Source organism: Penicillium solitum, assembly GCF_028829755.1.
Source record: "Penicillium solitum strain IBT 25940 chromosome Unknown utg000001l_segment0_segment0, whole genome shotgun sequence".
Lineage (NCBI taxonomy): Eukaryota > Fungi > Ascomycota > Eurotiomycetes > Eurotiales > Aspergillaceae > Penicillium > Penicillium solitum.
Genome location: NW_027072121.1, coordinates 3,741,214 through 3,760,219, shown reverse-complemented (window position 1 = coordinate 3,760,219; position 19,006 = coordinate 3,741,214). Strand labels below are relative to the sequence as shown.

The 19,006-nt window shown below is 49.4% G+C and overlaps 5 protein-coding genes across 5 annotated transcripts; 2 read left to right on the top strand and 3 right to left on the bottom strand.

Moving 5' to 3' along the window:
* Nucleotides 1-17: 17 nt before the first annotated feature.
* N7455_001449 (BTB domain and ankyrin repeat protein) lies at nt 18-5,234 on the bottom strand (the record flags this gene model as incomplete). The annotated part of the gene is made up of 2 exons (XM_040951182.2): nt 18-46; nt 353-5,234. 2 exons carry the CDS (start codon nt 5,232-5,234, stop codon nt 18-20), a joined length of 4,911 nt encoding a protein of 1,636 aa, XP_040818346.2.
* A 1,090-nt stretch (nt 5,235-6,324) lies between these two features.
* On the bottom strand, nt 6,325-8,614 carry N7455_001448 (dynamin family protein; the record flags this gene model as incomplete). The annotated part of the gene is made up of 4 exons (XM_065604006.1): nt 6,325-6,658; nt 6,713-7,509; nt 7,540-8,166; nt 8,228-8,614. The coding sequence occupies 4 exons, from the start codon at nt 8,612-8,614 to the stop codon at nt 6,325-6,327; spliced, it is 2,145 nt and encodes a 714-aa protein (XP_065462497.1).
* Nucleotides 8,615-9,500: 886 nt separating this feature from the next.
* N7455_001447 (uncharacterized protein) lies at nt 9,501-9,935 on the bottom strand (the record flags this gene model as incomplete). Its single annotated transcript, XM_065604005.1, has 2 exons — nt 9,501-9,776; nt 9,855-9,935. The coding sequence occupies 2 exons, from the start codon at nt 9,933-9,935 to the stop codon at nt 9,501-9,503; spliced, it is 357 nt and encodes a 118-aa protein (XP_065462496.1).
* Nucleotides 9,936-11,607: 1,672 nt separating this feature from the next.
* Nucleotides 11,608-13,014, top strand: N7455_001446 (uncharacterized protein; the record flags this gene model as incomplete). The annotated part of the gene is made up of 1 exon (XM_040951946.2): nt 11,608-13,014. One exon carries the CDS (start codon nt 11,608-11,610, stop codon nt 13,012-13,014), a length of 1,407 nt encoding a protein of 468 aa, XP_040818242.2.
* Nucleotides 13,015-14,240: 1,226 nt separating this feature from the next.
* N7455_001445 (uncharacterized protein) lies at nt 14,241-17,344 on the top strand (the record flags this gene model as incomplete). Its single annotated transcript, XM_040952017.2, has 3 exons — nt 14,241-14,477; nt 14,551-14,649; nt 14,744-17,344. 3 exons carry the CDS (start codon nt 14,241-14,243, stop codon nt 17,342-17,344), a joined length of 2,937 nt encoding a protein of 978 aa, XP_040818620.2.
* Nucleotides 17,345-19,006: the final 1,662 nt, after the last annotated feature.

The following is a 19,006-nucleotide window of genomic DNA, read 5'->3' as shown; positions in this document are numbered from 1 at the left end:
GAGCAGTGTATCAATAATCAGCAGTCTATCATTCTATACTGGTCTTCTAAAAGTGACCAGCACTTCAATCAAACGCCCTATTTGCCCGAAGAGATTCTAAATTGATAAACAAGAAGAGCAAGCATGGTGGATAGGTGAAAGGAAGGGGTATGGGTAGATGGTAGGAGATAGCAATGAAAGAACTGCCGATACTATAGTTCAAAAGCAATGATATCTCGGTGGGAATGGAATGGAAGCCGAAAATGTACAATAGGAAGTATCCCAAGAGCTAAAAATAATAGCCACAGAAGAAAAGCCAATGTGAGAATGAAAGCCTTCTTCTCATCTTGTTATGCGTCGTTCTTGCCCTTACCGCGTTGATTACCGCCTCCGCGACGACCATTAGCATTCCCAGCAACACCCCCAGCACGACTTTTATTCGAGGCTTTTTGAGACTGGGCTGGGCCCTGCCCATTCTGATTCGTTTTGGGGGTTGTATGCCCAGAGTTTGGAGCCGATACGCGTCTGTGATCTTGGGGAGCAGGTCCATCACCGGTATTCTTGTTGCCTCGACGCTTACGCGGGCCACCGGCAGCGCCAGGCGCCTTGCCGCCTCGTCCACCCTTTTCAGAGCGAGGTTCATTTGGCTCGGGGTCTACCAGTCCTTGCACACGCTTGCTTTCTTGATCCCACCACTGCTGGAACTCCTGTTCGGCCTGGATCTCTTGCATTTTATGCTTGGCTGTGGCTGCTTCACGAATCGCTTCCTTTTCGGTCTGTTGCTGGAGCAAAATGGCCGACAGAGAGTATGAGCCGGAGGAAGGAGAGCGTGATGATGTTAGGTCAGGGCGTGGGATGTGACGAATTGACTGGATGGCTGGCTGTGGTGATGTTGGCTGATTGTTATGGGTTACTGTCGAAGGTCCCGGTGTAGAAGGTTTCGAATGAGAAGAGGCCTGTGGGTTGCCTGACGCGCTGCGGCGTGGTGTTTGCATCGGTGTAGCCACTGCCTTTGACTTTGGCGGCGGCGTGCCGGCCACAGTCTGCCGCATAGTCATGGACCTTTGTGGTGATGATTTAACAGCCTCAGAAATGGCGCTTTGACCTGGCAGAGGACCGAGTTGAGGGAGCGACGCCGGAGAAGAAGTTGCCGGCTTCTGCCAGGGGTTCTGTGGTGTGTCCTTCGCCTTCTGTTGGGCAGCCAGCTGATCTTGTATATGTTGTTGCTGGAGCTTCTTTCGCTCTTTTTGGGAGATCTTGGGTACAAAGCTACCGCTGCTTTCGCGTCGATCCGCCATACCCAGCGTGAGGTTTGATACCCGAGACTGTAATGCTTCTCCCATGATGTCTTTGATATCTTTCTTGGAACTCGAAATCATTGGCGACGTCCATGGTGCAGAAGAAGGATTAGGTGATGAAGCTATGGCTTGTTTTTGGTTTTTGATAATTCCCCTGGACTCAGATGGAGACTGTGCTAGTAGCGGGTCTTGGGGGGAAGACATCTGATCCTTCAAGAAACCACGATCGCCGAAGGACTCGGCCTCTGGGATGCTCGCCCCCAAAGCTGGGGAGTCGGGGTATGATCGATTTTCGGGTATGCCTTCTGTGAACCTGAGTCCACGCATGGCGCTTTTGCCTTTCGAAGGACTTGGCGACATAAGGGCCTCATCGTCCATTTGAAACATGAGATCTCCAACTGACTGCCTCGGTTTCAGGGTTGGGCTACTACCAACATTTGGTGATCCTCCGGATACACTGGTCTTCGTTTTACGCACAGACGGAGATGAAGCGGCCTTCTCGTTAGGTGTTGACCGGGCTCGGGTATCATAAGGCTCGAGACGGCCAAGGCGGAATTGCAAAGCCATGGCATCGATCCTTCGTTGCTTATCTGCTTCCACAGAGCTGACAATTTCGGGGTACTTTTCGAAGACATATTCCTCAGAATTGCGACCACGGGATATGGGCCAGCATGCTAGCTGATTCTCGCGGCAGATCAGATCCAACTCCCAAAGGAGAGTGGTATCCAAGTCTTCGAGGTATCTGTTAGCGAGCATGGCCTCGAGATTGAGACAGATATATTCCAGTGCGGCGTCCTTGAACTCTGTGACACAGCAAGGGGCAATGGAATTGAGCAAATAGCACACGTTGCGCGTTGTGACAAAACGACCAAGTATCTTCTGGCACACTTGAGACAGTCGGTCGATCATCAGCTCATTTGCCACGAACATTACATCCAGAAGCAAGTCAATGAAATCATCAACATCTTTGGTCCGGACTTCGTCAAACAGCCGTTCTTCTGTATCAGCATATAGATAACGCAGGACAAATTCAAATGTCGAGCGATCAATGTGCTTTAGGTCGACATGCACACTCTGGTTTGGCTCCGCTTTGCGCGAGTCTAGCCACCTTCCACCCGCATAGCCATGGAAAAGAGTGTCAAAGAACGGGCATCTCTGACACACGACTTGGCTATGCACTTTGATTGTATCGCCTTTGAGCTGCACCACCACGTCTGCGCTGTCAAATAAAGATGAGTGGTTGATGGCATGCGCCATATCTATTTTCAAGCTTCTTTGAGGCTCGACCATTAGTCGTGCTGCCCGCTCCAGTGCTGGCAGGCCTAGTTGCATAGAAACCCGCATAACTTCAGTGCGAACCTGCCTAAAACGGGCCGAGTTTGCGGGTGAGCTCCTTGCTAGGCGCCAAACATCGAGAATACCGTCCGTGTAAAGGAAAAAGACCACATTCATAACGGTCAAGAAATCAACACCTTGGAGGCGGATCTGGGGATGTCCGTCCTTCCCATATTCAATATCAAAAACGTCTGGGACGGATGCATAATATGACTCCCGGAACTCGGCCAATGCCTTGCCCAAAACAGGGCTACGACCAGCTATAAGAAACTCATGAACAGGAATGCAAGAGTCGGATAGGGAGCTGGTCACCCAAACAGTTCCCTCGGTCCATACAGAAAGGAATTGGCTTTCAATATCCGAGGATGAAAGTATGGCTCTTTGGATACTTTTTCCGGATGAAAGTACAAGAGGGATATTCTGAGCGTCATCTTCGAGGATCGAGTCCAATTCTTCCAGACCTGGGGTTGAAAATGGGGACAACGGCAAAATATCATCCCAAAGGTTGCTTTGCTCGACTTGAATTTGTTCTCTCGTCACTTCACAGTCACGTTGGGCGACGGCGTAGGCCCCGAAGGCATTGCTGCGCACTGCCACTGCCCGGGAGAGGCCAGGTATGCGGGCAAATTTATACTCTTTCGAGGCTCCCGCTTTGTTCTTTGTCCGCCGTTCTTTTCTCCATGCCGATCCAGATGTTGTACAGATGATAATCGAGCCATCTTGTCCAACATCAACATCGCATGCTGCCATATATGATTTCTTAACGGACCATGCTCGAACAGGGGTGGCCAATGAATTCCGAATCTTTGCAGGATTGGTTGTGGATGTTAAAGCCGAAGAATTATCGGATTGGTTGGCTTGAACAGTGAACACATCACCAGAGCTAGATAATGCACATATGGTGTTGCCTCCACACACAATCTTGACAACACGATTCACAGTCTTGTCATATCTGGTTGCCATGAAGCTATCCCTGATGAATCTGGAGCTCACCTCCAGTGGGAATGAAAGCTTTGAATAGCCATATGACGAGAAAACCCATACTTCGTGATTCTGCAGAAGCACAGACGTGGCACGGTCAATGGCGGACACCATCTTGATTGGGCAATTGAAAAGGGATGCTCCAACGCGCCGCGGTGTTGTTTGTACCTCGAGCGAACGCGCGTCGGAATCGACTAGGCCAAGCTGACCTTCATTCTTGCCAAACGTATAGAGACCTGAGGTACTGAAGACCACCGAGTGGATAGACGATGCTGCTGCACCTATGATCGTCTCTTTCTTGAACGGGTTGAAGATCTGGCGAGGAGTCGTCTGGATGGGAATATCGTTTTTGTTGCTAGTCCTGGGCAAGCCATAGCCAAGTTGTCCGAACTTGTTGCTTCCCCAGCTGAAAATCTCGCCTTGCTCGGTAATGGCCAGACTATGGTCTTGACCCAGAGCAGCCGACACGACTTTCTTTCCCTCCAGTCCACCTGTTTCAACACAAACGAAAGTGAAACGTGTCGACTCATCTCCTGTTCCTAGGCGCCCTCCAGGTCCAAATCCACACATGAACAGATTAGCCTCGGGATCATCTGTGATTATGGCGGTGTGCAGTTTGGACATGATGATGTCTTGGTATTTCATTGGCCTGTTTGCGATCAACGTGGGAAGCTCGGTCGATTTGCTCTTCGGCACGCTATCCTCAAGCCCTAGGTGCTCCAACTTCTCTTGGTATTCACGATAAAATCGATGCAAAAGATGTTCGGGGCGCTTCAATGAAATACGCTCAGGAAATTGTCTGTCATCCTGATCCCCTAGACCAAGGTTCAAGTTTTTGTTGCTTCCTAGCGTGAAAACTTCATCGGCGGAAATATCCATGGCTCCTTTCAGGACACCCCTAAGAGCATATGCCCCATCTTCCCCGTCATCTCCAAAGTTTTCGCCGGCATTCGAAGCGGCATCGCTGCCCAGAGCATCATCATCAAGATCCAAGTTCGGCCAGTTTTCAGAGAGATGCTTAATGTCGCGAGCTCTTATAGTCGCCCCGAAGACGTCAAAGGGACTGCAACCCTCACGGTCCTTAATCTTGATCAGGCCACCACTCGGATGACTTGTATTCCCACCTTTACTGAAATCCGTCATGTCCTGCAGGTCGCGCGCCATGAGCGCCAGAGCAATTGTGGCGTTCCCGGCGTAAAGAGCCCGATGCAGAGCCGTCCATCCGCTCTCCGAGTCCTGCGCATATATATCGACGAATGGAACGTCCAGCAAAGCGCGGGCGAACTTGAAGGCGGTAGGTTTCGAGGACGAAGCGACATGATGGAGCAGTGTACGGCCGTAATGATCGCGGGCATTCACATCGGCGCGTGACAAAGTCGCGCCCCCGCGTGGGAAGGCCGTCCGGTCAGGCACAGAAGTCCCAGGTGATGATTCGATATTTTTCTTGCCTCTCGGTGTATTCGGAGACGAAGCGATCATGGACCCGGGGCTTCCAGCCTTCGATGACAGATTTGTCGCAGCTCTGGTGGTCCCTCCGGGGCCCCCTGCAGCTCGTGGCCCCGCGAACGTCGCGTTCGCCAGAGACCGCTGGAACCGCTCGACATCATCTTGAATGAAACACTCCCAAAGCTTGTTACTCATGTGCCCGGAGTGATTGACGCGCCGAATCTCTTATCAGGCCCAGGCTGAACGTCGCCGTCACCACAGTGGGGTGGACCGCGACGGGGGAGCTGGGTGATAAGAGAACTCTGGTTAGGGGAAAGGATAAGAATTGCCGACGCTATAAGTATAGGTCGATGCGATCTCGGTATCACAATTTTTCTCGTGGGTTTGACGCGAAATCGATTGTGGGCTCGAAATATGCGCGTGTGGCGAAGTGCTTATCTGGCGGGCAACTCGAAAGTTTCGAAGAGGACAGGTGTTCGGTAGGGTTGGAAGATTGTATAATGTCTCGAGATACCCCGATGGTTGGAGAGAGCAAGATGTCGTCGCACTTGCCAGAAATCCAGTCCGGTTTGCCCTCGATGTCATCCGTGGATCGTGGACCCGCTCCACAGTAGATTATAATGACCGTTGGGTCAAAAAGGACATCGACACCATGTACTCCGTAAGTACGGAGTAGTACATCTATATCGGAGTCTCCGGGTCATTTCGGACTTGTCAAACTGCTATGAATGGGTCAAAGCATGTCTCTGAAATGAAGTGTTTTGAGATTTATGAGTACACAAATCGCAACCAAGTATAAGTGTATAAGTAAGGTATACCAAAATTGTCACTTGATCAAGTCGAGAGAATAACTTCAATGACATAGACATCTAAGCCTATGGACTAAATCAATCTTTCCACAGCTTGCAATCTGTTACCCACTTCCAAAGTAGAATATATCTTTCTGGGGTACACTTACATTGGTGGGGAAAAGAGGCCACTAGTTAAAGCCATTTATACTATAGAAAGTCCGTGTTATGTGCATCCATGGACGTTATCGCCCTCTGTGGAATAACTCTGACCAATAATGACGCGCACGTCCCTCCATGCCCCCGGACGAGAGGCGAGGATCATTCAGGGCAGAGCTCGTGGGGAACTGATAGGATGATGCACCCTTATGTATGTTCTACCGAGGTATGTTGTATGTATGACATTTCATTTCAATGCGGATTTCTCAAGTTAAAGTTCAGTTTGCTCATGTAGAATGACCTGGTGACATACGTTGTCCGTACCACACAGACCAGATCTACATCATAATCTTTCGACCAGTTTCCAGATCCTGGATCCCTTTCTTCAGCTGCGCACGTCGCCGACTCAGCGCCGCATTCTCCCCCGCAATCTCCATTAGCTGCTCTTCTGTCAGGTTCGCAACAAACTGGGGCGAGAAAAGTCCAAGCGGCTTGCGCGGTCCGGTAAGCAGACAGTAGCCGGTAGCTTGCATGCATATGTTATCCACAAATCGCTTGGATGCCACCTCGTAATAGGCTGCCAAAATGTCATGGATGTACCGAACAGTCCGTTCGGTGTTACTCATTGGAGCTCTCGCCTCGTCTTCTATAGGTTCATACTTCTCCTGGTGGCTGGTGGAACGATGTCAGTATATCTCATAGATCGAATGGATTGGTCGAACACACCTTCTCTTTTGAGTTTCCTCAAGTGTCTCATAAAATTTGTCATTCAAGGTCATGATGTTCATGCGCTCGACATCGAGGACCAGCCGAGCCTGTTTCATTGCTTTTCTGTATCTCTTGGACAGCTCGTCGGTGAGGACACTCACCAACTTGTCGCGAATTTGCTCATCCGGGCAGATGACTTCAAGGACTTTAAGCATAAAAGTATGCATTATGTCGATCACATCGCTGACATATCCGAGGGCGAAGTCGGTCCATTTGCCAGCTTGTCTGTTCATGATGGTACACAATAGAGAGGTCTGAAACGTCCCCACCTCGAATCCGCGGGAAGCACGATACTGGTCCTCGATCCATACCAGAATACTGCCATCTGTCGGCTTTGTCACAATTTTTTGTTCGTGTAGAATGCCATCAATGGCGCCGCTATGCTCTGACACATCCAGGTGCTTCCGTACAGGGATTCCAACATCATCTTCCTGATTCTCCTCGCCTTCCGTCGGTTCCATTGGGGTATCGGGAACTTCACTGACAAACTTGTATTCAACCCCATACTCTTCCATGTCGAACTTGAAAACATCCATGCGGTTTCTGACTATTGTTGCCAGTCGAGACTGTTTTTCTTTGTCAAACAATTCATGCGTGCCATATGAAGTCGCCATGGCTTGCGAAACAAGATCTTGAAACCTCGTTATGACATCGAGCAGAAAGCTTCTCTGCTGCTCCGGGGTACTTCGTTCATTTCCAAGAGCAGACAAATCATTCTTCATGGCCTTCAGCTTTCGACCAACATCGGTACGCATCTACATATATAGTCAGCCAAATCTGCAAACAAAAGGCGAGATAATGTGACATGCCTTGGGAAACTCTCGACGAATTTGGGTCGTTTGCACATCTTGCAGGCGGATCTTGAGGGCAATAATGCCAACTTTGTCAGTCGGAAGGTTGCTCCATGGGTGATTTTCCCGAAAGAACTTGACCTCGACCAAGTCTCGATCGGAACTCTGGTCAAGTAGCTGCTGCTGGCCGGCATTGCGCACAACAGTCCAGCCAAACGCCAAGGAATGTGTTTTGCCCTCAATCAAGTCGATGATCTTGTCCTCAGCACCCTTGTCTACTAAATCAGGCTTGGTAAACACTCCCAGTGTACGAATTCCTTGGGGGTCACACTCGCGCGCCATCTCGAGAATCTCCTGTGTAGCGATGTCCACATTTGCCGGAACCACGGTGAGCATGATGGAACGAGGGTTGCGCATGTAGCCCAGGACCATATCCTTCACCATCTCCATATCCTGCTTGGTAGTGAGACCAGCCGTGGTGTTCTTGAAAATACCCGGGACATCAATGATACTCAAATTATCTTCTTCGGGTCCACAAATCTCCAACCGGAAGACGTCTCGAGTAAAGGTGGGCTTCAAAGTGTCATTCTCAGAGCCCGATAAACCCATGCTCTCGTGAACCTATAGTAAATGGTCATTACAAAAGGGTTCATTTATGATTTGCTGAAGTAGCAAAACTTACTTCACGCATTGTTCCAGCGAAGGATTCGGAGTCGAGAGATTCCATATTGGCTCCTCTCCATGCTGCCAAGCGAGAAATGTGTTCTGGGTCTTCATCGGACGCTGAAATGATAGAGGCAGTGATGGTCCTCTTTGTGTCTGCTCTGATCCACCGGAAGATGATTTGAGTAGCAAAACGAGTACACAACCCACTATCTCTGGGGAACGGCAACTTGGTAAGACCCTCGAGAACAGAACTTTTCCCACTTGACTGGTCTCCCACAACAACAAGCTGGGGCAAGTTGACATATTCACCGAGGTTGCAAGCTAGGAGCCGGTCAATCTTGTCAAGCAGCACTGGGTCGCCGAGCCCTCGGCCAGACAACTTTTGGGTAGACATAACAGCCATGGCAGTAATTGTGAGGATGAGTAAGAGTTAGAAGGCTCCAAGAATCTTGGTCATCTACTAAGTGCATAAAAGAAAGAGAAGGAGGGAGGGAGGGGGAAGGAGGAAGATATAGGATGGGGTAAGGAGCAAATATGTACTCCTAGATGTCTTTCAAAGTCGGACCAGGGCCAAATCACAGTACCTTTCCAACGATCTCAATCCTTTCCTTTTAACTGCCAATTTCAATGGAGCCCCATTCTTCTTGTTCCTCGAGTCTGTATTGGCACCGAACTGTGAATCGCTTCATAGCAAATTCCTATGTTGACGATATCACCACAAATACCCTTCAATATTGTTTCTATGCTCTTTCTAACATGTAACGTGATATAGGCTCGCGTTAAAAGTCACTCCGCAAACGCCTTTTTGCAACGTCTTGGTGCATAGCTACCTACATTGATGTTAGGTGTTGCGGGCCAACTATGCTCTCTGTACTACCTTCGAATACTATCTCTGCATGCGCTTAATTGTTTGTATCTCACAGTAGAATTAAATGCCAGAGGCAGACTACGTGTCCATGTTATACTAGGACATGTCTGACTCCCCTGGAATCGTACGCATTCGCTAAATGGTCACGTACATCACCAGAGCGACCAGAAAGCCGTTTGGTGACAAAGGCCCTTAGGGACGACCTCAGGACTAGATATCTAGCTATTCAACTACCTAATTACTAGTTCAAGGAACTACTTCTTATCTCTTTTAACTCTTCGATTAATTGATATATTGAACATCTTGACTGAAATCAATGAATACAACACTTCTTCGCATCTTCCATCTTTCTAAACTCGCCGGAATCCACGGGCAGAACAAATGATAATTTGCCATAACAACAATCTGCATAATATTTGCTTTAATCTGAATACTTAGGTTTTTCCCACTCGGGAGGGATCACATCCAACATGTTTTTGGATCCTCCGATGGTGCGGTTATCAAAAACCATCTCCTGGTCAATAGTAACCCTGTTTTCACGAATTTGGACAAGCCACCATGATGCGAGAGCCGCAGCCTGGTCCCGAACTGTACGCAGATTTTGCCTAGGTGTATTCCACTTGACTGGCAATGAGATACAGTGGTCCCCCAGCCCATGCAGTGGCTGGTGGGTCATGGTGGTTTGGCCATCTTTGCACTTTCGAATTACAAACAACATAATTGCTTCATCACTATGGGTGCCATTCCTCGCTTCCGGTAGGAGTATAACACTTACCCAACAATAGCCCTCGCCATCGTCACAAGGATCCGGAATATGATGCTGACGGGTTACGAAGGGACTTGCTTGCACACGCATTTTGCTAGATAATGGAGTGGATGGAATTGAGGATAATCTTTGGTAGGAGAAGACTGCACCCTGCTATATGATCTTCTGTTCTTTGAGAGAAAACGCTCTAATCATTTATAGTACCAATTTATGATGGTCTGAAGAGGGAGGTAGGGGTTTATGTAGTAAAACTTGAGATGCCATGTGCTTGAACAAAGAGCAAAATCTCAAAGAACTTTTGCAGCTACAATGGTCTTTTCTACTAATAAAGAGATCCGTTATATATAAGTTTGGTTTTACCACGGGGGGAATCAGCTGCTGAAAATGATTACTATCAGTGGCACAGCGAAATTCTGCAGCTCACATAGGATTTCTCACCGTAAATGGTCTCAGCAGATATTTCTTATTAACCACATTGCTGAAACATCTGAAGGATCAATTTCACAGCTTGACGATCCATCATCTCTACTCCGTACACCACTTGGAAATATAATTTCCGACTACTCCGTAGACAACGAATGAATCTCGAGGTGGATCCGGTGTCGGTGGGGAGCATTCGTAGTGATCATCAGATATTTTCGTGACCATCCGGTCCGGAATCCGGTGAGTGAAGGATGGTGGAAAATACTGAGTGAAGCGAGAAATCATGAGAAAGAATAAATGCTACATTAAATCAAAAATGATGGGGAAAGAGGGAGCCTCCACCGCTGTTAGGTGACACTCTACATCAAAGCATTTAGGTATAACTTATAGTATATTATCCATGAACAACATATAATAATTCTTCTCCTTCCACCAATCGGTCTTAGATACTATTCCATTTTTTTTTTACCGCTATCCAAGCTTCAGCCTTACCAAAAAGGGAGGTGTCATCTGCCTCCCATGATCCTGCTCGGCTCAACACACGGCTTGACTCCCAATGCCGAGTATATTAAACCGAAGAAATCTGAAGAATGCAACCCATGCTCTTTCATGTGAAGGAACAATATGGAGCTAACGATGGTCGCTTATGCAGGAGACTGCTTCTTGCGAGATATCCTCTGCACAATGAGGGGTAGCGCCAAGGCAATATCGGGTCAGAGCACTCGTGTAAAATCAGTTGGGTCTGTACTCATACAGAATATGGAGACCAGTCGTGCTTATTATTCTAACCGGAGGCGTATCCACAACGTATTCATTGCAGAATGGGCAGGGGTTCCCCAATAAAATGTCTCACTACGGAGTAATCAGCCTCCGGCATGCATCCAAAGGGCTTTTCATGAAGAACTTTCTTTGTGCGGGGCTGACGCCGATCCTTCACGGGTTTGAAAATTTGTTGGACCCCAACTTTCACCAAGCGGTTGAAGATAAAAAGAGATAGAGAGATGAGTCTATCGGATAAGTTTATTCCCAGATCTGCTAATTTCATGTATTCATGCTTCTGTGGGAAAAAGATATAAAACTAAACTTCATATCAACAAGGGGATCTGCAGGGCATCAGACGGATCATGCATTGCCCCGAACTGCTTATGGAGTCTCCCCATAATCAGGGGCAATGATCGTCACTCTCTTCACCTGCCTCGGTAATATATCCGTATATCGATCACATTCTCAGGAAGAAAAGGTATGTATCATGCTTAGATCGTCCGAAGTATATAATATGAAGAGGATCCCTTTCCTCGTTCAGCATCACAGCCCCGACTCTCCTATATCGAGCAGGAAAATGGCATTGTCCCTTGCACGCATGGTGCGTCTTGCCCTGGTTGGGTTGATGGTATTCACTTCAATTGCCTCAGCGCTACCTGCTCAGGTCTCTCGCAGAACGGTTCAGCCTCCCGCCACTGATCCGTTCTATCAGCCACCTGCTGGCTACGCATCCAAGGCGCCTGGGACAATCCTGAACCAACGCAACATCACTGCCGCGTTCTTTGGTCTCGTCCCGGCTGACGTAGATGCCTATCAGCTGCTTTACCGCACGACTGCAGTTAATGGCTCGGCCCTTGCAACAGTTACCACGGTGTTCAAGCCCAAGAACGCTAAGCTCGATCGTTTCGTTTCCTTCGCCACAGCCTACGATAGCTCTGCATCGAAATGCCAGCCTAGCTACGCCTACCAGCTCGGTGCGGCACAGGACAGTTTGATCGCTTCGGTCGAGCTATTGATCATTGAGATCTACCTTGCTCTTGGTTACATCGTCGTTTCTTCCGACTATGAGGGACCCGATGCTGCCTTTGGACCGGGTCGTCTCGCAGGTATGGGTGTATTGGATGGTATCCGTGCCGCGCAGAGCTTCAAAACCTTGGGTCTCACCGATAGCCCCATGATTGCCGGCGTCGGCTATTCAGGCGGTTCCATTGCTACCGGCTGGGCGGCCTCTTTGCAGCCCACGTATGCGTCAGAGTTGAACATCAAGGCCTGGGTGCAGGGTGGAACTCCCGCGAACGTCACTGGCACAATGTATCAGCTTGACGACACAGCCTTCAGTGGCTTGCTCCCCCCAGCTTTCGTTGGTCTCTCAAGACCGAGCGCCTACGGTGCTGACCTGATCCCTTTCTTCGACAAGGTCATCACGGCAGATGGTCAAAAGATACTGGACAGTGCCGCGTCCCAATGCTTCACTGCGGATATCGCGACGTTCTTTGAAAAATCGGTCCTTGACACTAGCTTCCAAACCCTAGGCAAGGATTTCATCTTCGACCCGATCGTTCAGTCAGTGTTGAAGCAGAACAGCATGGGTGTGAATAAGGACGAGACCCCGACGGCACCAACATTTGTGTACCACGCCACAGACGATGAAGTCATCCCTTACGCCGATGCTAAAACTATGGTTAATTCCTGGTGCAACTGGGATGCAAATGTGAAGTTTACTACGTATGCCAGCGGTGGTCACGCGACCACTGAAATCATTGCCATCCCCGAGACCATCCAGTTTGTCCAGAATGCCTTTGCTGGCACGACCAAGAGTGGCTGCACCACGAGTACTGAGCTTGGCAGTATTCTAAACCCGCTTGCTCTTGGTGCGGGGCTCGAGCCTATTATTATAAAGCTCATTGATGCGCTGACCCATTTGGGTGATCAAGACTCGAAGGTCAAGAGCGATCCCGTTACAGTGCTCAACACAACCCTTTAACCGAATGCTGACATCTGTTACCATTGCACATAATGGCCATTGAGGGTTTGAGCCCAACTTTTGTATATGTTATTGATCTATATATGTGCACCTAGGTTATAATTCGCTCTCCCACTTTGTCTTTGTGTGTTTTGGTCATATTTTGGCATCCTTTGTCCTTGGAAGTATATATCATTTTCTTTCAATATATAATGTTTATCATCAACAATGAGAAGTCAGTCTTTCCTATGTACATCCATGGATACATATATGTATGTAGTCATTGATCTATTGATGGAATGAAGTTATGACGTTGGATCAGATAACGGTGTAACATGTCAAAATAGAATATGGGGAAATCTTGAGAAGATACTTATAAAGTCGATATAAAGTACATAGTCAGATATAATTGAGATACTCATCACCTGCCCATACCTACCCCGGCTATGTAACTATGTAACTATGTAGATATTTTAATATCACGCCTTGTAAGTCGTGATCTGGTGCTTATCGGTTCCAGGGTACCTTGCCCGGGTATGGCGATCCTTGCGACCGTGCATGGTACCCGGTTTGTACAACAGCCTATCTCTAGGTAAAAAAAGGAAAAAAGGTAAGAGATATATCTAAGTCAAACAGGGAGAGAGAAGAAGAAGAAGAAGAATAAGATCCAGAATATAGGCAGCAAACCCCTGTGTTTGCATCATCTGTGTGGCGTTCTAGGCTGACTAGGGCACTCGAGACCCGTCGAGTCACCGGATGTGCGTCACAGACGAACTATCTTCATTATCACACCCCTTCTCTCTCTTTTCTCCGCATCCTGTCTTGTTTCTCATTTCTTTCTCATGAGCTTTCTTATATTTCTCTCGCTTTCACTACACCTTACACGGCAATCTCATCTAACTGCATTTACCCGTGCGGAGAAGCTCTAGACCTGCTCCGAAGGTCCCAGTCCGGAGTCACCCCCAGACCACATGCTAGCCGCCCATTGTCTTATCGTGAATCATTCACCGTCTCAGATTCAGGGACATCCTTAGAAGATATCATTCTCCTCTTCTGTTAGCATGGCCCTCAGTCCTGGAACTATCGCTGCCCGATTGCGTTCCTGATAACAGATTCCGGCGGTGATAACACTCGTATCCAGCACCTCCCTGGACGGGACCCGCTCCATCAGGGTAATACCGTTCTTGCCTCTTGCTTGCATGTGTGTCGATGGTCGCTAACCACGATTTCGCAATTAGCCGCCCACCATGCATCAACATCCCCGATCATCGACGGTGCCGTCTCCGGCGCCTAACTTTCCACCTAGACCGACAGCTCGAGACGACCGCAGAGAACAGGAAGCTACCCCGAGCTCCCCAACCGTCGATATGGGGTCTAATTCTGCCAGGGGGTTAGGGATAGAGCCGGGATCTCAGCCGTCCGAGCAGGGGAGGAATGCGGCACTGGGCAAGGAGGCCCTGACCCGGTTAAATCAGATAATATCGGTATCGCCATTCAGATCGCCCCTCCCATGACTTATCAGGATGGCTTATTGATGGCTAACCTCATTTCCAACAGAACTATCACACAAAAGCGGCTTTGATTATCCTGCATTCACGAGTTGCACTGCCTCCCTCCTATAACAAGGGTTCTGAGTCCCCTAGAGTCAACCGCTGGGTACGTTTCCATCTCATGGTCGGATTTGCGATGCTTTTTGGGACAGTCAAGCATATGAAAGTGGCAGATGCTAACTCTATTTGTTTCGGTCCAGTTCAACGTCGAATTAGATGATACAGATGTCCTTCGAGAACCCCTGCGACCTTGGAGAACATGCGATGCAACGGACAGTCGACCACCACCCCTCGTCATCGAAACATACCTAGACACAAAAGCTCTCACAAATAATCAAAGTCTGGTGATTCTCGATGAGAATGGGAAACGTTGGGATGTGCGTGAGTCGCTCGCGACGCTTGAGGGCGCCCGTGCAAAGCCATACCAATCGGAAAATGACGAGATTATCTTGGAGCGGTGGAGGATCGAGTTAGGAGGGTCGTCAAGCAGACCCCCGGCAGATTTAGGCTCTATCTTGCCGACTGTGTATAAGAAAAGCATCGTGCTCTTCCGATCCTTATTTACCTACTCCAAGTTCTTGCCTGCATGGAGATTCTCTAAACGCAACAAGAAGTTGCGGCAGAGTCCAGCTCTCCAGATCAAGTACCGTGTGGTAGATGGGAGCGCTGCTCGGGATGACCTCTCACTGGATCATTTGACAGCTCCGTTGAGTGAGGGAAGCGAAAAAGTGGTGGACACCTACAGCTTTGGGGTCACGGAGTCGCCCGCAGGTCCCTTTTCAGTTCAAGTTACGTATCGGACGAACTGCGATTTCCGTGTTGATGACTCGGAAGCGCTGCTGAGCTCAAGGTTTATGGGTGCTGACGACGAGATCTTTCGTCCATCGTTGCCTTCAGATGATGTCAACCGCCCAAATCCTGAAGTCGGTTCTGTGCCAGTGGAGAGGAGGACCGTTGAGAACCCAGATTGCACGCGTGCATACGGCAGCCTCTCAACCTTCCACCAGGTTGGCCCAACAACAGGTGCAAGTCCTATATCAGCACTTCGTGCAATGAGAGATTCGGGCGCGGGATCCCCTTCCCCGACAGAGTCACCCAAGAGACTCCTCCCTCCTGCCAAAGTCGTTCCCTCAGGACGTGCTGCGCAGATTGCCAGCGAAGGTGGAGGCTCAAGTTTCCCACGCCGTCCCTCTATTTCATTCCAACCCTTCAAAGCTCCGCCTCTTTCTGCTTCCCCGGCTTTAGCAGACTCTCCCCTAGGAGTATCTCCCCGCAATATGTCTTCACGCATCCCCACAGGAACATCTGCCGATTCCCGCGTGATGCCGCCCCCTTCTTCTGCCGCTTCAGCGCGCAGACCTATAACCATTGCATCCGAACAAGCTATATCATTCTCTAATTCCGCATCCCCCAAACCTGCTCCTATCTCCCGGTATAGCAGCTCCTTTAGCCACCGACGAGGCCGCCTATCTGCAGGGGCAAACAGACTGGAAGATGACAACTCCAGCGGCCGAGCGAGTGCGACATCATCTAATGCACAGCCCGGGTCCGGCCTACTCACGGAAGCTACAGGCACGAGTGCAGAGTCTATTCACGCCGATGACGAGAATATCTCCGATTTTTTGAAGATGCTCGATTCAAAGAAGGATCTAATGAATTCATCCACCTCTGCATCTATTCAGCCTGGCCCTAGGCAGCCGAACCCCACCGCAGCAGCTCTTGCTCGCTTCCGCGGTATGCGAGATTCAAACGCCGCGTTGTCCGACTCCATGTCACAGTCTATGCACATGCAGCGCTCTTCCATTTCTTCGAGCAAGCAACTGTCAGGAGTCCCACCGATGGTTGCGGGCACCTCCATCTCCACAGCTTCTTCTCCAGGGAAACCTCTATCCCCCCACACTCCCCACACCCCCCACACTCCTGCTATCCGCTCTCGTTTGAGCTCGAACAGCGTTGCTGATGACATTGAAATCGATCACCGTGCAAGAATCCCTCGCATACACCACGACTCCACGCTGGAAGAACATCCCGGCACAGAAAACCCGCGAGGACCTTCCTCTACCGCAGGTGCTATTGACATCCCAACATCGCCGCGGATCTTCGACCCTGCTTACCGTCGCTCGAGCTCTGCAGCCGTGCGCCGTCCGGTCGTTACAAGCGAAGACGATGAAATCTTCCCATTTGGCATGCGCAGCCTTAGTCTGGGTGCCGATGAGCCCCCAAACGTCACCCTGGGTGTCGCCCAACAACAGAATGAGTCCCAAAAAGCCGAGCAATCCCCTGCCGAGGACCGAAGCGGCCCATCCGGCTCTACAGCGGGACCGTACCGGGAGAGTGCATCCCCACGCGGGCAAATGTCTGGACCAACTAGCGCCTCAGCCTCCTCCAACCCCCATGTCTACCAGCCGCGGTTCGCTAGCTCCCGCGGCCGCGGCTACTCGGGCGGACATTCCCTGAACTCAGCATCCAGCAGCTTTGCCCGGGGCGCCAACCTCGCCCCTCACCTGACTGAGCGCGACCAGGACCGCGATGGCAACGCTAGTGGAAGTAATAGTGGCAACTCTACGCTAGAGATCCGACGCGGTTCTGCACAGCGGCCAGGCGCGGGTCGGACGCTGTCCGGACAAGCGCCCGAGGACGACGAGCCGCTGCTCTTTGCTATGAGCGACTTCGGCGCCTCGCGGCGTAGCCTGGATGAAGGTAGACATGGCAATCACGGTGGTGCTGAATCGGCTGCTGGGTCCCGGCGTGGCAGCGGAAGACGGGGAGCAGGGCTCCCAGGTTTCCATGTTTGGTCATGAAGGATGAGTATATGTGGGCATTTCAGCCCTGCGATTCTTTGTTTTGGTTTTTCATTCTATATTAACTACCTAGGTCTCCCATTCTTCCCCCGCCCACTTCTCAAACATCATTTTTATTAGGCGATTGGGCCTCCGTTTGATTCAATTCTTGATTCTTGTTTGGCTTTTAAACCATTTCTTATTTGCGCGGTTGGCTGATTTCATAGACTGAACACTCCAATCACAGATTGATTACTGCGATGTGCATAGAGATTGGGTCTTGTTATTGTTTTGTGTTGGGCGTCTTTGTTTTCTTTTTCTCTTTCTCTTTCCATTTCCTTGTCTTTTCTCTTCACTTTCACTTTCACTTCACTTCACTTTCGAATTTCTGGGATTGCTTTGCTCATTTAGCATATTCCCTACATGATTGATACGACTTGATGGTTTCTTGGGGACCAACGCTTTTTCTCCTTATGACTATATGATTCTTGATCTATTTGATGATGTTGGTGGTTTTTACTTGGTAGAGTTAAACTATCTATTAAAAAAAATTAAAACACTTGTTTGTATTCGTTGACGCTTGAAGAGACGAGCTGGGAGCAAGACAAGATCACGACTAGCATACCAGCAGACAAAACAGCGCGGTGGAAAGACAACTGAACCAGGATGAGCGTGTACGAGCAGAGGAAGTCGGACACACTTCACCCCCAGAGCCGCGCTGTAGAGGGTGGCAGGTGGCAACTGCGTTTGGATTGAGAGCCGGGCAGTCTTGGAGTCTTGGATAACCAAGGGAAGAGAAATGGAGGGAAGAAGATCTGAAGAACCGGGGCTTTATATGCCCCCAAACGATGTTTGAACTGAGCTAGGGACTAGGAAAACAGACATTCAAGATTTAGCCAGTGACACCGACAAAAAAAGTTCTATCTACATGGCTCTAGGGCAGACTAGAGTCGACTGGGGTCTTTATAAGCCCTTCGCACATACATGAACTATGACTACGAACTCGCATCAAATCTGAGGTTATTCTCACTTCCACAATGAAGTGACCTGCATATCATTGAAAATATTTTCAGCTCATATTCATTCATCTGAACCTCATATGGCAACTCAGCAGAGTTTCACTGAATTGCAAGGATTCGATGGCTTGAGATGAATGCAACTTTACCATCTCAACAGAAATGGACATCCCTCGGTTTTTTCTTCTCTCTTTTTTACTTATTCAAAGAACCTCTGGAGGCTCAAAATCGCTTCTTCCGGCAACATCAGCAGCCAACTGCTGTATTGCATCTAATACCAACCTCCGATTTGCCTGTCCCAACTCTAAGTTACGGAAACAACGAAGGACCAGGGATACTAGGCAAATAGGGCACGGGCATGTCTATGGTTCCTTAAATCACAAGCTCCGCTGGATGCTGTTATTACGCGAGCCAACTCTACACCTCCAATTGCAGGACGAAAAAAAAGAAAAATTGTGGATGGCGAATCGTTCGGCTAGCACGTCCTCCGACTCCTCAACAACAGAAGCCTTGCTGGGACAAGCAGTGGGCGAGAAGCTTGACAGATATCGAATGCCAAGACTGCCAGAGGGATGCTACCATTACGTGGCTTGGTCACCCAATAAACACCCCGGGGCATCATAGCTCAGCTTTGACTAGACAGCAATGGATCATCTTTCACCATCAT